The sequence below is a fragment of the Cryphonectria parasitica genome, assembly GCF_011745365.1.
Source record: "Cryphonectria parasitica EP155 unplaced genomic scaffold M406scaffold_4, whole genome shotgun sequence".
NCBI classification, from domain to species: domain Eukaryota; kingdom Fungi; phylum Ascomycota; class Sordariomycetes; order Diaporthales; family Cryphonectriaceae; genus Cryphonectria; species Cryphonectria parasitica.
Window position 1 is genome coordinate 3,502,607 of NW_024468912.1, and position 15,078 is coordinate 3,517,684.

General features: G+C 54.2%; 4 protein-coding genes across 4 annotated transcripts; 1 reads left to right on the forward strand and 3 right to left on the reverse strand.

Annotated features, from left to right (window-relative positions):
- Nucleotides 1-220: 220 nt before the first annotated feature.
- Nucleotides 221-3,600, reverse strand: M406DRAFT_339442 (uncharacterized protein; the record flags this gene model as incomplete). The annotated part of the gene is made up of 2 exons (XM_040921442.1): nt 221-223; nt 466-3,600. 2 exons carry the CDS (start codon nt 3,598-3,600, stop codon nt 221-223), a joined length of 3,138 nt encoding a protein of 1,045 aa, XP_040777128.1.
- A 2,744-nt stretch (nt 3,601-6,344) lies between these two features.
- Nucleotides 6,345-9,201, forward strand: M406DRAFT_339443 (uncharacterized protein; the record flags this gene model as incomplete). Its single annotated transcript, XM_040921443.1, has 3 exons — nt 6,345-6,448; nt 6,584-8,518; nt 8,580-9,201. 3 exons carry the CDS (start codon nt 6,345-6,347, stop codon nt 9,199-9,201), a joined length of 2,661 nt encoding a protein of 886 aa, XP_040777129.1.
- A 406-nt stretch (nt 9,202-9,607) lies between these two features.
- On the reverse strand, nt 9,608-10,840 carry M406DRAFT_330008 (uncharacterized protein; the record flags this gene model as incomplete). The annotated part of the gene is made up of 1 exon (XM_040920473.1): nt 9,608-10,840. One exon carries the CDS (start codon nt 10,838-10,840, stop codon nt 9,608-9,610), a length of 1,233 nt encoding a protein of 410 aa, XP_040777130.1.
- A 2,852-nt stretch (nt 10,841-13,692) lies between these two features.
- Nucleotides 13,693-14,661, reverse strand: M406DRAFT_68540 (uncharacterized protein; the record flags this gene model as incomplete). Its single annotated transcript, XM_040925177.1, has 2 exons — nt 13,693-13,828; nt 13,925-14,661. 2 exons carry the CDS (start codon nt 14,659-14,661, stop codon nt 13,693-13,695), a joined length of 873 nt encoding a protein of 290 aa, XP_040777131.1.
- Between the last annotated feature and the right edge of the window lie 417 nt (nt 14,662-15,078).

Here is a 15,078-nt window from a genome sequence, read left to right on the forward strand (position 1 = left end):
AATAGCTATTACCGCCGGCAACACAAACGCTGCATACATAAAGAGAGAAACAGACAAAGACTAGACTTGGATGGATGACACCCGCACAAATTCAAGAAGCGCTGGTGCTGGTGCTCAATGGTGATGGTCCATAGCCCAGTGCGAGGCAACCAGCCATAAACCAAAACCAGAACCAGACCCAAAAGACCCTGAGCAAAAGTGACCTAACGCCAAGTTATTCTCACTGCCGTTGTGAGTGAACCCAAATCCATGACCCATCCATTGACCAGTCCGCCGCCCATATTTGTGAACACGTAAGAAAAAGTCCCTTGAAATCAAAAAAGTATCCCCGACCGTTGTTGCGTCTGAGGTGTATCGTATATGCACGCTTTCATGAACTTCGTAGCTTCTCCTCCTCTGACCAAAAGAGAGGCAGAGAGAGAGAGATGAGTTTTATGCAGGTCCGGCATTGCCGACCATAGTGACGTCGCCCCCAGCATTCTCGGACTCGATCTTCTCTGCAACTTGCTCCCACCAAGGACGGTGTGCCTCCCGGTCTACGGCGCCGACTTTGGTCATCTCGTCGGTCATGCCCCGCACTCGGTCCATAAACTCCCCGAGGCCAGAGCTCGCAAGCTTCTCGCCTGCCGCGTTCGTCGCCTTCCTGCTGCCCGCTGTCAGGTGAGCAACGAGATGGTCGCGCAGGCGCTTGAGCAGCAGTCGGAGGACCGGCTGGTTTGGGTCATGGCCTGTAGGGTCCCACGTTGTGTTGGCCTCTGGCTGGGTTGCGCTGACCATCTGCCAATGCGCGGCGATCAGGTTCTGCACGAAGCCGCGGAGGTGTGTCTTGACGGCAGGAGGCATCGATCGTCCTGCCTCCAGAGCAGCCATCACGCCATTGACAGCAGCCTCCTCCGACTCGGCCGTGTCCAGCACGGTCATGATCCGCGTTGCCTCCGTCTTCCACGGCGCACGTACGTCGCGCTTGAGAAGGTTCTTGCACTGCAGAAGGATGCCACCAGCTGTGATCATGTTGCGCGTGAGGTCGCCGTACTTGTGGATCCGCTTGAAGTCAAGCTGCAGCATCTCGGGAATTTGTCCGTAACGGATATGGCTGGTCTGGGTGAAGATGCCAACCAGCATGTGTGAATAGATCTTGTCGGCAGTAGGCCGGTTCTTGGGTTGGCTTGTTGTGTTCTCCGAGTCGCGTCTTGCCGTCTCGACCATGACCTTGCTCCTCGCTGCCCGCCATGCCGTCTCGGCTGCGAACAAGCCGTGCTCACCCCGGTGAATAGCATTTGCAAAGGCCTTGGCCTCGTACTGGGCCGCCGATCGCAGCAGCCTAGGCGTGGCCATGTGTAGGAGAAGGTTGGCAAAGTCGCTCAACATGACGTCGATGAAGAGAATGAGTGCTTCTAGGCGCTCCACATAGCTGCCTTGGACGAGCTTGTTCTCAGCCAGGTCCTTGACCTGCTCGTCTCGGACCGGAGCACACAGCTTCGGCAACAGATTGGCCATGGAGGAGAAAAAATTCTCGTACGAGAATGACCCGTTTCGGAATGTCTGTTTGAATTGCTCGATATCCAGTAGGTCCATAACGACGCTATGGAGGGGATTCGAGGGGTGGACGAGTCGCAGCAGCTTTTGTTGAATGTGTGCAGCGACATTGATGAGCTGGCAGAAGTGAATCTCCCGCGACAAGGCGTCTCCATTCATGGTTGCGCGCATTCCATCCAGGTAAGGCTTGAGTGCCTTAGATTCGGCGTCAACAAAGTCTTGTGCGCTTGTGCGGTACTCCTTGTTGATGGCCAGCTCGTGCATCACGACACGATTGTCGGGTAGAAGATTGGCCTGAGGAGCCATCTGTGGCACGCTTGATCTGCTCGAGGAGGTGGGCGACGTGCCGGCAGAAGCCCCAACCGGCCTCGCAACAGACTGCCTCGCGGTGATAGTGGCAGTGGTTTGCTGCTCACCGGGTGTCAGTTCAGCCATAACAGACTCGGCTGTCATAGACTCCTCGGCAGCACGCGGTCTCATGTCTGTCCTCTGTTTCTTTTTCGCGGCCCTCTCCTTGCGAGCTTGGAAGAGGGCTTGCCGGATAACTCTCAATCCCTTCTCCGGGCCCAGGACTTTTTTGATCCTGACAACAAACATCTGTTGGTTGGGTGCGACTGCTTCCTTGTATTCCTCCACAGCAGCGGGCACGCTGGTCTCCTTGACGTGGTCAATGAGGGCGTCGAGTTCCACCAGCTGCTTCAACATCCCGTCAATCAGAGCGGATTTGTCGCGCGTCTGCCAGTTGAGAAACGCCCTCTCGAAGCAGGCATGCGCAGTGGGCAGCGCATCAGCCAGCGACGGCGGAACGGTGTAGTTGTTGAGACTTGTCAGCCGGGATACTATGTTCTCGAACGTGATGAGGAGGTCCTTGGCCTTGCCCACTAGCTCCTGAACCAGCGGATTGGCCAGGTCGTCCCTCGGGCGCAGCGGCGAAGAAGCGGAGGAGGCGGAGGAGGAGGAGGAGGAAGAGCCCTGGTCTTGTTCACCGAGGTCGTACGTGTTGCTGAGAACCTGTGACGGATGGCCTAAGATCAAGAAGGCACTGAGAAAGAGCCGAACGGTGCCCATCTGGGCGACAGAGTCAGGTTTTCCCTTTTCTAGGCCACAGATGGCGAGGATGCGGGCTGTCGCTAGCATGACGCGCTGGTCCTGGATTAGTTCTGTCGCCGCATCGTAGTGTTTGTCCCGGAACTCATCGAGCGTCAGACCCAGCTGAGAGAATGCGTTGACTGCCTGTCTCTTCGTCGTGGCACGCCACCAGGTCTGTAGCCTACAGACGGCAGCATCCTCGGCGAGCGGCCTTGGCTCTGGCGTGCTGACCTCTCCCACGGGCGACAATGCCTCGACGGACTTTTTGCTATCGAGGCTGGAGCCTCTGGCCCTCTGGGGCTGTCTCCTCAGCTCCTCGCGGCGTCGCTCAGCCTCGGCCTGTCGCTCCTCCATCTGCTGGCGCATCTTCTGGAGCTCCAGCTCACGTTTGCCCTTGGTGCTCTCGGCTATGGCCTTGGCCCTCTTGACCTCCTCGGCACAGGCTGCGGCAATCTGGTTGAGATTACGCTCGCGGGCCTCCTTGGCAGCAATCGCTCTCTCCTCCGAGAGGGAGATGGTGCGCTCCTTGGCCCGCGCAGCGCGCAGTCGGACCTTCTCGACATGGGCAGCGCGGTCGGCTAGGCGCTTCTGGCGGTCTTTCAAGATGGCATCCCTCCGCTGGTGATTGGCAATATGCTTGCTCTGGGGCCCGCTGTGCAGCTGCGCAGCGCCATGAGACGACGACAAGGAGGGCACAGAGCATACCGAGTTTCGTCGCGAGGAGGCAGCCGAGTCTTTCCGCCTGTTTTGGGAGGGACGGTAGAAGCGAGCAGCGAGGTGTGGGGGAGGCGTGAAGGCGCGAGGGAGCGACTGGGGGCCGCCACCATCCTCATGTAGGTCGAGGGTCTGCGTGAAATCGGTCTCTAAAGCGAGAGAGTCGGATGTCTCCGGATCGAATGAGTCTGGCGCAGGGGCACCGACCGACTCCTCTAGATTGCGCGAGGGCTCGGCAAGGTCTACCGAGGGTCGCCGCATGGTGGGCAAAACAAATTATGTGTAATTAGGATATCGCTTTGGTCAGATGGATATTTTGCGGCATTCGAGGAACCAGTAGGTCGACGGGACGACCGTGCGGTGATCGGAAATCGTGTCTGTCTGATATTTTTCTAGGTGATGATGAGGAATCGTCGTAGCTTGCTTGCACACAGGGATGACGGGTCGAGGGGCCGACGAGGCGATGTTCTCGTCTCGTCTTGTCTAGGGTAGAATAGGAGTGGGAGTTTGCAGGTATTTTGGTGAGGGATGCAGACGCGGTCACGGGGTTCGTTGCCGGTTGAGGACGAGAATAATGACGGGTAACGATCGTGGTGGGCGTTTCGACGGCGGAGGTGCACAGGTCGTGAGGGAAGGATTGTTGCGGTCGCGCGCAGGGGAGGCAGGAAGGAAACACCGTCGAGGAGTTGAAGTGGATGGCGAAGATAACGGGTGGTTGAAGACCGAGTGTGCAGGAGGGGTGTCTTGTCTGGTCTCCCTTAGATAGAGAGGGAGGAGAAGGAGGAGGAGGAGGAAGAGGAGGAGGAGGAGGAGGAGGAAGAGGCTACGCAGGTTAGCGTCAGAGTACTTTGGGTACGGCGATTGCATAGGCATGGGGCGTGCCAGCCGAAGGATGAAACCCGCGCGCCTCAGGCCTTGCTTGTCCCGTACTGGTCTCTCCTTCGATCACGTCTAGGCTGTTTATCATGCGTATTCGAAGGAACAAGAAGGAGGACAAAAAAAATATAAAAAAAATAAGCATGCAGTGTATGGTAGATTTTATTTTATTTTATGTTATTTTAATTCTGATTTCCCTGCTCAAGTGTCTTCCATTTGACTGTGTTTGCGTTTGTCCTTTCAAGAAATCCTTGAGTCAGCTTTGAGCAAAGCAACTTGCTGCTTACGGATGCTTGTGGATGGGGAGAGAAGGCTGGGGAATGTGGCACTATGGAGAAGTACCCAAGTACTTTGGTACTGTTATGTAGTATTGTAGTGCTGCTACTGTACTGAAGTGATCGCCTACGTCTTACCCAATCACCACTATACACACCTCCGCCTTGCTCCTCCCCTCCCTCAACATAACATAACAAGTACACATGCAAACTCGCTCCGAGTCCTCATCGCTCCATCTTCTTGCCTCCCCAATGACTATCCCAGTCATCATTGCTGTTGGTCCATTTACAGGGGAACGAGGATGGGTAGGCTCCACATCAAAACAGCCCTGAGTTGATGGCCTGCATGCGATTTCCACCTCGTTGCAGGGGGTCTGAGTCCACCCTCGGGGGAGTTCATCTGCAACGATTATGTCAGCCTTATCCTCCAATCCTATTGTCCCTGGTCTGGCTTGCTGTGCATGGCACGATACTATGTACATGAGCACTGAAAGCACAAAACCAACACAATATGGATTAGGCCCGATCATGCGTTGTTGCATAGTGTTACCGTAGCAGGAGTAGTTAAGACGGAAGGAAAGGAGAGGCAAATCACACAGAGAGAGATAGGAACGTGACAATAGGATCGTGATTGTCGGGACCGAGGCAAGATTGTCCGTTCCATCTCACGAATACTCTCAGCCTTGGCAGGGTAATAGAAACCAAGAGTCAAAAGGTCTATGGGATCTTGTCTCGAAGGGACATCATCGTCCGATTCGTTCGGGCCTAGCTCGCGAGCCAGCTGAGGTTTGGAGGACCGACCCGCGGGCCCGCATACTTGCTACCAAAATATGCAACCTTGACCTTGAGAGCAGTTGACGGATCGCGTGCCGATCGCGATGATCTCTTCTAATTGCTGCGGCTCTCATCAACCGTTGCAACGCGTCGAGCAGTTTAGTGCCGCCGCCGCCGGAAACGTGAGACATCGTCCTCCACCTCCTCTTCCACCCTTCAAAACTGGGGAGGTGGGGCTACCTGCCATAACAGCAGCTTTTGCAACCTCCTAAATACGGCAGGTCATTGCTTCCCTCCCTCTTCTCGCCGCCAACGTACAGGACTAGTCTTAGAAGAGGACAGGTGATCTCTGGGAGGGGCGATGCAAGCCTTTCCCCCTATTGTCTATCCCACGCAGAGGCCGCTTCGTCGTCGTCACTACGACTGGCAGCAAGAACAACCTATGCTGCTGCCACTGCTACTACTGTATCTTGGGTAAAGACCGTTGGCTGGGTCACCCACGGCGTGGGATTGCGCTGTTCACACCTGCGCGCACACCACTCGGGCGCAGGAAGGAACAGAATTGTCAGCCCTACTTCTGGATCAGATGTTCGTAACTGCTTGCAGGGTCAGCTGTTCCTTGACCTGTCGTTCGAGGCCTTTTGGGGTCGGTCGTGATGGTGGGTGGGACAGCCCTTTTCTGTGCGAGGGCCATGCTTGGCCCCTCCAGCTAGCCAACAGCCAGACCTGTTGATAGCCTCAGTTAGCTGCCCTCGTGGCTTTTTTCTTTCTTTCTCTTTTCTCTTCAGCGCATAGCAATATAAGCCACTTTTGCCCTCGCATATTTTCAGCATAAGTACCGGTGGTGGCGCCCTGGCAACAGCTCCGGTTAGCTCTTTCCCGCGACGCGCCAACAGCTCCAGCTCTAGTCCGAGCTCCTGCCCAAGCTCGAGTCCGAGCCCAAGCTCCAAGCTGCAGCTCCACATCTCCTCCCACTGCCGCCACTGTTTAACTAACCGCGGGGTCCACGCAACTTGTGTTGAAGACGTCCACGCTGGAAGCCCCTCAATACAAATCCAGCTCACCGCCAGCAGCGCAGCCATGACTGACCGGAACATACTGCCAGACTACTTCAAGGCTGGTCACTATGACCTGGCTTTGGATAGCCTCGAATTCAAGAATTGGACCTACAATGGTATTGTGACGTAGGTGGATTATCCTCCTCTTTCTCTGTTTGTCTCTGTTTCACTCTCAACATCGGCCCCGAGTCACCTGCGCTGCAAGACCTGGTTAGTTTGAATAAAAGAAAGGAGATAGTGGAAGCTCACCGTTACTTGAAGCATTACTGGAAACTTCGTCAAGCCCACCAGGGAGGTTGTCCTCAATGCCATTGAGCTGACCCTCGAGACCGCAACGGTCGAGGTCGAGTCCGGCAAGGCCACCACCTCCTACACGGCAGCTAACATCCACTATGATGCCAAAGCCCAGCGTGCCACTATTCTCTTTGATGCAGAGCTGCCAGTGTCCAAGGCCGCCCTCACCATCAAGTTTCAGGGTATTGTCAACCATGACATGGCCGGCTTCTACCGGTCTCAGTACAAGCCCGCTGTCCCGGCTGCGGCCTCGGTGCCACGAGATGACGAGTGGCACTACATGCTGAGCACCCAATTCGAGAGTACGGATGCTCGGCGTGCCTTTCCCTGCTTCGACGAGCCGAACCTGAAGGCCACCTTCAACCTCGCCATCGAAATCCCCGATGACCAGGTCGCCCTCAGCAACATGCCTGTCAAGGACACCGTGCCTGTCGGGACCGGGAAAAAGCAGGTGATATTCGAGACGACGCCCATCATGAGCACCTACCTGCTTGCTTGGGCCGTCGGCGACTTTGAGTACATCGAGGCCTTCACCGACCGTCGGTACAATGGCAAGCAGGTCCCCGTCCGCGTCTACACGACCCGCGGCCTGGTAGAGCAGGGCAGTTGGGCCCTGTGGCATGCCCCCAAGATCATCGATTTCTTCTCCGAGGCTTTCGATATCGATTACCCGCTGCCCAAGAGTGACATTCTCGCCGTCCACGAGTTTACCGGCGCGATGGAAAATTGGGGTCTTGTCACCTACCGCATAACTACCGTCCTGTTTGACGAGGAGAAATCCGACTCTCGCTTCCGTAACCGTATCGCCTATGTTGTGGCGCACGAGCTCGCCCACCAGTGGTTTGGCAATCTCGTGACCATGGACTGGTGGGATGAGCTGTGGCTGAACGAGGGCTTTGCCACCTGGGCTGGCTGGCTCGCCATAGACCATCTGCATCCTGATTGGGAGGTATGGCCTCAATTCATCAACGAGGGCTACGAGACAGCCCTGAAGCTGGATGGTCTGCGCTCTTCCCACCCGATCCAAGTCCCCGTACGTGATGCGCTGGACATCAACCAGGTCTTTGATGCCATCAGCTACCTAAAGGGATGCTCCGTCATCCGCATGCTGGCCAACCATCTCGGAGTGAAGACCTTTATGAAGGGTGTATCGATCTACCTCAAGAAGCACCCTTACAGCAATGCCAAGACGCAGGCCCTCTGGGAGGCCCTGACTGAGGCCTCGGGCGTGGACGTTCCAGCCCTGATGAAGCCGTGGATCGAGGAGATAGGCTTCCCTGTCCTGACCGTGGCTGAGGAGCCTGGTCAGATCACCATCAAGCAGTCGCGTTTCTTGTCCACTGGTGATGTCAAACCCCAGGACGATACCACGACCTGGTGGGTTCCCCTCGCATTTGAGGGCAAGACTGGTGCGCAAGGCGTCCAGTCCCTTGCCTTGACGACCAAGGAAGACACTATCCGTGATGTCGATGATGAATTCTACGTAATCAACAAGAATGCTCCCGCCTTCTACCGAGTCAACTATCCACTGGCGAGGCTGCAGAAGCTTGGCAGCCAGCTCGACCGCCTGAGCACTGAAGACAAGATCTCCATCACTGGGTCCGCCGCTGATCTTGCGTTCTCTGGCTACGGCACAACGCCAGCCCTGCTATCCTTCATTCAGAGCCTCAAGAATGAGACCCACTTCCGCGTACTGAGCCAGGCTCTCGATTCTATCAACCTGGTCAAGTCCATCTTCGACGACGACCAGACTATCAAGACGGGGCTGGAGAAATTCACGCTGCGCCTGATCGACAACGTCTTAAACAAGGTGGGCTGGGATTTCCCTGCCGGTGAGGACTTCAACAGCGGCCTGCTGCGGAAGCGATTCCTCCTCGCAGCTGGTGCCAACGGGCACCCGGGGTAAGCATCTTGACTTAGCTCATCCACTTGACGCGCAATCTGATTGGCTAACCCGCCTCAGCGTTACTGAGGAGGCGCTCAAGCGTTTCGCCGCGTATTCTGCCTCGCCCCAAGATAACCCGCTGCACGCTGACCTGCGTAGCCCGGTGTATCGTATCGCTCTCAAGTCCGATCCAGCCAAGACCGCTGCCTTCCTCAAGAATGAGTGGTATACGGCTCCCGCAGTGGACAGCCAGGACCTGTGCCTGGGCGTCCTCGGGACCTGTACGGATGAATCCGTCATCACTTCCACGCTCCTGCCGCTCCTGTTCAACATCTCGCCGCCCGCACCAGCCTCCGACTGCATTCCGGCCAGCGACATGGACTTCCTCTCGGGTGGTCTAGCCAACAACCGTGTCGGTCGGCCGTTGCTTTGGAAGTTCATCAAGGAGAATTGGAGTCAGATCGACCAGAAGGTTGGCGGGAACCCAATTCTTTTGGACCGTTTTATCAAGGTCTCTTTGAGCAAGTTTACCTCGTATAAGGACCTAGAGGAACTCGAGGCGTTCTTCAAGGATAAGGACACCACGGCGTTCAACCGAACGCTGGAGGCAGCGAAAGACAGTGTGCGGGGCCGTGCAGCATACCGGGAGAGAGATGCTGCGGTTTTGAAGGAGTGGCTGGTTGCCAATGGTTACGCTTGAGGTGTAGTATGAAACAGCGGGTAGCCTTTGGTGAACAAAACATCACTGATGAAGAAAAGGCACATACAGTGATATCACAGCCTTTCAAGCAATGTTGTTGAATATGTTTCTTGCTTCTCAGGTTCGTTCAAATGCTGGCATATATGTGTTTAAGACTGCCTCTGGTCCTTCAACCACCGGATGAGAGTTTGTTTCCAGTTTGATTACTGTCAGTCCAGGATTTTACCCCTCTTCTGCCTTCTGTTTTTCCTCTCTACTTGTTGCCCATACCTAACGCCATGCTATGCTTTTTTGTTTTCAAGCCCAGAACCCAATTCCCAATGCAGAATTCCCAAAGTTACAAGATGCTGAATCAAACACGCCCACTCGCTATGCTGATTATGCCCATATGTTGGGCCCCCTGGAGCTACTTGTCTTCAGCAACCAGCACCCTCACCCCCTTGAACGCAGCCTGCTTCTGTCCCTCGCCAAACCAGTTTCCCTGCTGCAGCCTCACCACCTCGCCAAACATCTCCGCAAACACGAAAGCCGGATGGCGCTCGTGCCAACCCAGCTTCTCGAGATCAAACACCTCCCGCCATACCCTGTCCGCTCCGTGGATCACGTCCCCCTTTCGCTGCAGCTCGCGTTCCCACCAGTCTCCCCCCTCTGTCTGCCCGCCAGCGCGGCTGTGGAGGGCCCGGTACAAACCGCCTTCCCTGCCCATCAGCTCCTTTGCTATCCCTGCGCCCGCACGTGGGTACCGACCTGCGCTGTAGTCGACCAAGTACAGCACCTCGAGGTCGTTCTGCAGCGTGCATACCAGGAAGACGACATCCTGCACCAGCCTGTGCTGCTGCTCCGCCAGTTCGGGCCAGATCTGCGACACATCGATGGCCACACGCCGCGCGCCGTGCAGGGCCGCCGCGAGCTCCCGCGACCAGCAGGACCTGAAGATGGCGCTTAGGGGCGCGGAACCAGCCGTGTTGGTGGGCAGCGGCGTGTCGATGTCCATGGCGGAATCGGAGTCCGGCTCCATGAGGTTCGTGACAGGAGAGGTGAGGAAGCGCAGGTGCAGCACGTCAGCTGCGTTGTTGTACGCGATCCTCCCGCCCCCTGGCAGCTCGACGACTGCGCGGTCGGATACTGGTACGGCGGCCTGGGCCCTGGCGACGGCGCCCGCGGCGTCGGTGCAGGTGGCTCGAAGGGCATTGCGGAACCTGTACATGCTCGGATCGGAGGTGAAAGGCCGTGCTCCGGGGAGGGCCATGTGAGCAGCCGCATCGGGCGCCATGTCGAAGGCCTGGATCGACACGCCCGCTCCCGCCTCTGGTTGCTGCTCCTGCTCCATGGCTGCGGCGGCGGCGGCGATGTTGCTGTTGAGCTTGCGGGGCGGCGAGGCGGAGGGCTTGCGGACCTTGCCGGACGAGGAGCACCGGCTTCGGGACCGACGGTGGGAGGAGATCTTCCGGGTCAGGGGGTTGCTGACAGCCGTGTTGGTTGTCTGTGTTGGTGGCGGTGAGGAGGACGAGGGCGCATGCACGTCGAACATGTGCATGTGCATGCTTGGCTGGGTGGCCGCGGCAGATTCCCAGATCTGCAGCTGGAGCTCAGCGGGGAGGAGGGAGAATTGTGGGAAAGTGTTTAGTAGGGAGGCCATTTTTGTTTTTGTTTGTTTTGTTTGTTGTGTTTATATGAATCGAATATGTCGGATTGTGTAAGAGGAGGAAATATTGGTGATCCTCTTTTGTTGGGTAGCCAGCCTCGTTTGTCTTTGGTTCGATTTAAATTTAAAAATTGATCATTCAGAAATTAAGAGATTAATCTCTAGCAGTCGTTTTACAACAGCGCCGGGCTGAAGAAAGAGACAAGAAAAGAAAAGAGAAGGGAGGAGGTGGGAAACGAGGGTGTCGTGTAAAAGGACACAGGACAAAAAGGGAAAGAGAAAACAAAAGAAAAAAGAAAAGAAAATAGAGAGAGAGAAATCCAACGACCAATTCCCCAGCTCAATTATTTTCGAAGGCGCAAGCAAATGCCGATTAGCAAAGCAGACCTTCTATTACCCCTTTCCTGACAATCAATCCCTTTTCCAAAAGGAAACAAAAGGAATAAAACGATTGGAAGTGGAATGAGAAGAAAAAAGATGCAAAACAAAACAAAAGAGAAGAATACACTGTATCATAAAATAAAAAAATAAAAAAGCCAAGACCATCTCCTCCGATCCGAGTGGGAAGAAGAGCACGGCGGCCGAGTTTAATGGAAGGTCTTGGCCCTTGTTTCCCCCTCCGGCCGCCGGTGGGTCCTAAACAGGAAACAAAAAATAGAAACGCACCAAATCTGTTTTGTTTACTTGTATCTTTCTTGTTCTTCTTCCTCTTCTTGATTATTCTTATTTGGGGGTGAGATTTGGCTGGGTTGCTTTTACAACCCGTTCCAGGCCCAGCGGACGAAACACGCCGACCCGGGCTCCCGGGCCCCAGACCGCCTTACTACTGGACTGCCTTTCAACTCTCTCTCTCTCTCTCTCTCTCTCTCTCTAGTACTGACGGCAGTGTGTGTGAAACCCTTGCCTACTGTGGATTGCTGGATGACTGGCTTTGGGCTGACATGCGTTGGAACGGCCCGCTGTCTTGGCCGAGGGGGGGGGGGGCAGGGGAGGGGGGAGCAATGGCCACCAACTGATCTGCTGGTTCTTGTTCAACACCTTACCTACCATGGTAAGTAAGCATGCCTGCTCTGCTAAGTTCAAACCCCCCCTTGCTGCTGACTTACATATGATTTTCATAGGTCCTGGCGGGCGCGTCCGATTGTTTAGTGTTATGTCAGCTCAGAAGAGACCACAGGGCCCTGGGAGTCTTTTCCTTTCTACTTTTTGCTATTATTATAGAAGGTGTGTCGGGGCTGAATGGTAAGGTGCGCGGGGTTAGGGCCATCCCTCTGCAGGCGGCCCGAGACACGAGGTCGCGCGGGGATGACAAAGATAGATTTGACAATTGTCCTGTTCATCTTGTTTTTTTCTTCTTTTTTTTTCTTGCTTTTATTTTTTTCATGTGGGTGCATATGTGTATTGCTTGGCGATTATACCTTGTCAGAAGGTTATCTTTATGCATCCGGCGATCTGGGATGGTGGTGTGGTGTGTGCCTTTGCGCTGGTAGGGTATCGCAGGACATGAGAATAGGCTATGTATTATCAAGAGGTAGATAGACGGAGGACAGACTTCTTTTCCCATTGAATAGGTATTATTTCCTGTCATTACAGTACATGGAGGAGCAGGGTGAATATACTGTGAGGTGGAGACTGAGATCTTCCCTGGGCTGTCAACGGAGTATCGTTCTCGGAGCAATCACTGAGGCCATTCATTCACTTCTCAATCGCCTTGTAAGTTGCAAATGACTTGGGCTTGGACATGCATCCAGAGTAATTACCAAAACTCCGTTCGAGAGACTCCTCTCTGTTTCTGGGGAAACAAACCTCTAGAAAAAACATAATAATAATCCAGGGTTGACGGGTCTTGAAGGATTGTCTTGTCATCATGGTGCGCTTTTGGAAATGGGGCTTGTGTTCCCAAAGGATCATGGTGATAAGCTTTCGGGTCTAGTGGGTCTAATGCGACCATGCGTCTTTGCTTGCAGAACCAGGATTCAGCATTCGAAAGACCTAGCCTCGTTCTAAATATTTCCTTTTCCTTTTCCTTTCTAGAAAGCTTTAATTGCCTTGTATTATTATTGGCCAGGTTCCTGCGGAATTCAGATTCGATAACCACTGCTACTTGTTCATATGATATATTCTAGTGCAGCTCGATTTGGGTATATTGATCAACCCTAAGTGGACCGACGGCCGCTGACACAGGAAGCAACACTCAAAATATAACTTGAATCATAAATCGAGTTTAGGTATAGTATGCGTAAAAGCTCGTCCAGAATTCATAGCTCAGTGTAACTGTAGCTAAATTTGACTTGGGGTAAGAACTCACATGACCTGCTTCTATTCTATGCTATAATGAGGCTCGGGCTGTTCTTGATGACTTGGACGTGTGTGCAACGGGAATCTGATGATGATTATGCAGGAATTCCATCTCAACTTCTCCGAGACAAAGTTGAATACAAGTTCAACAGCACAGACGAGCGAACTGGCCATTACTTTTCGACAAGGCCTGCATTTCCATTGGACGACCACGCTGCCTTCCCTCATCTGTGCCCCGGCCCAGACTAATTGTACAAGAAGACGGCGTGGTCGAGGGGGGCGAAGTACAAATTGGAAACAATCAAAGGCAGCGCCGTTTGATGACGAGGCTCGAAAACACAGGGGATATCCAGTCTCAATGTGCAATTGGACAACAAATAGATTTTTCCAGTCAGTATTTTCCACAAATTATATGCATACGTTTCTAAGTCTTGTGCACGAGTTGCCAATGCGTAGTACTGAGGTACTGCAATGCTTTGACCATGTCATTGCAATCTTTTGTCTTTTTTTAAAGATCTACAGCCATCCTGTAGTTTGGAGGTGATCTTTCAAATCTCAACCTGTAGCCCATCACCTTCTACCACTCTGGCTTCGTCGTACCTCTGTTTCTTCTCCCTGAGAAGGTTGAAATCTACATAACCCGAGGCCAGGATAAGCCTCTTGCAAGGGTTACTGTCAGACATCCTAATTCATCAAGTAAATTGGTCAGTGAAGAAAAAAGAAACCCATGAAAAAAGTTGGCTGATGATCTGAAAAAGGAAAAAAATCCGTAACACTCACCCAAAGACAGCCTCAGCAACAGCACGCTCCATAATCAAGAAGCCTGCCAGCAAAACCAAGGACGCAGGCACCCCAGCCGGGACCCCAGCCTCCCACAAACCCAAAGGCAAAGACAGGACCATCGTGACCTCAAAACTCGCCACGGTGTTCTTCGGCTGCGCCAGACGAGGGTCGACTAAGCCAAGAAGCTCCTTGATGGCCCGGAACGAGGCGAACCAGTTCATAAACTTGACAGAAGCGCGGAAGAAGACCTGGCCTCCGCCACCACCGCTGCATCGCTGCACCCACGAGGCGCCAAAGACCGCCGCGTGCATAAGGACGGAAACCTGGAAGCCCGCCCTGACGACGGGGATGCTCTGCGGGACGCTCGCCCGGTGGGCCTCCAGAAAGAAGGAAGAGATGTTGAAGACGGCGAAAAGGAGTAAGTCTGGGAGCTCCGGGCAAGGCCATGTGCGGGTGGCGGCGTAGCGCGCGTGGTAGCGCAGGACCAGCAGGAACGCAGAGAAGATGTGGATCGTGGTTGTAAAAGGCGGGTAGTTTCGATGGCGTGCGAATTTGGGCGAGGTGTAACGGAAGGTGCTTGTAAGGAAAGGAGCATAAGTGAGGAGGACCCAGAGCATTTCGAGCTCTGGGCGATACCGCGCACAGAGATTCTGAATATAGGGCAGCCCGGAGATGATGTTATCCACATCGGGAGAACCCAGTAGAGGGCTTCCTTCTTGATGTGTCGAGTTCATTGTGAAGGTTGCTGGTGTGAGATGAGCCCACAGCTCTGGAAAGGAAAAAGAAAAAGAGTTCGTATGTGCAGGTTGGATGGGATACGTTTAAATACTTCCGCGGGGTTCCCAGGGCGGGAGTAGACTTAGGGATGTTCTTGTGGCGCCACACTGAGTTGACGCCCTGCCGCCTTGGTTAGCCAACAAGCCATTGGCCCAAGAAACTGCCCCGGTAGTGCTTATCTGCTGCATTTGGAATCACCAATTCCATACGTGCGTAAATAAAAACTGAGAGCCAAAAGAGTCTAGACCATGATGCATGAGTTTCAAAACAAGGAGCACCAACAACATACATGCCGAGGCGTCCGTTGATGACGCCTTTGATCCCCTCCTTAGAAATGGGTCATTCATAACGGCTTTATCGGCAGAGCAGATGGC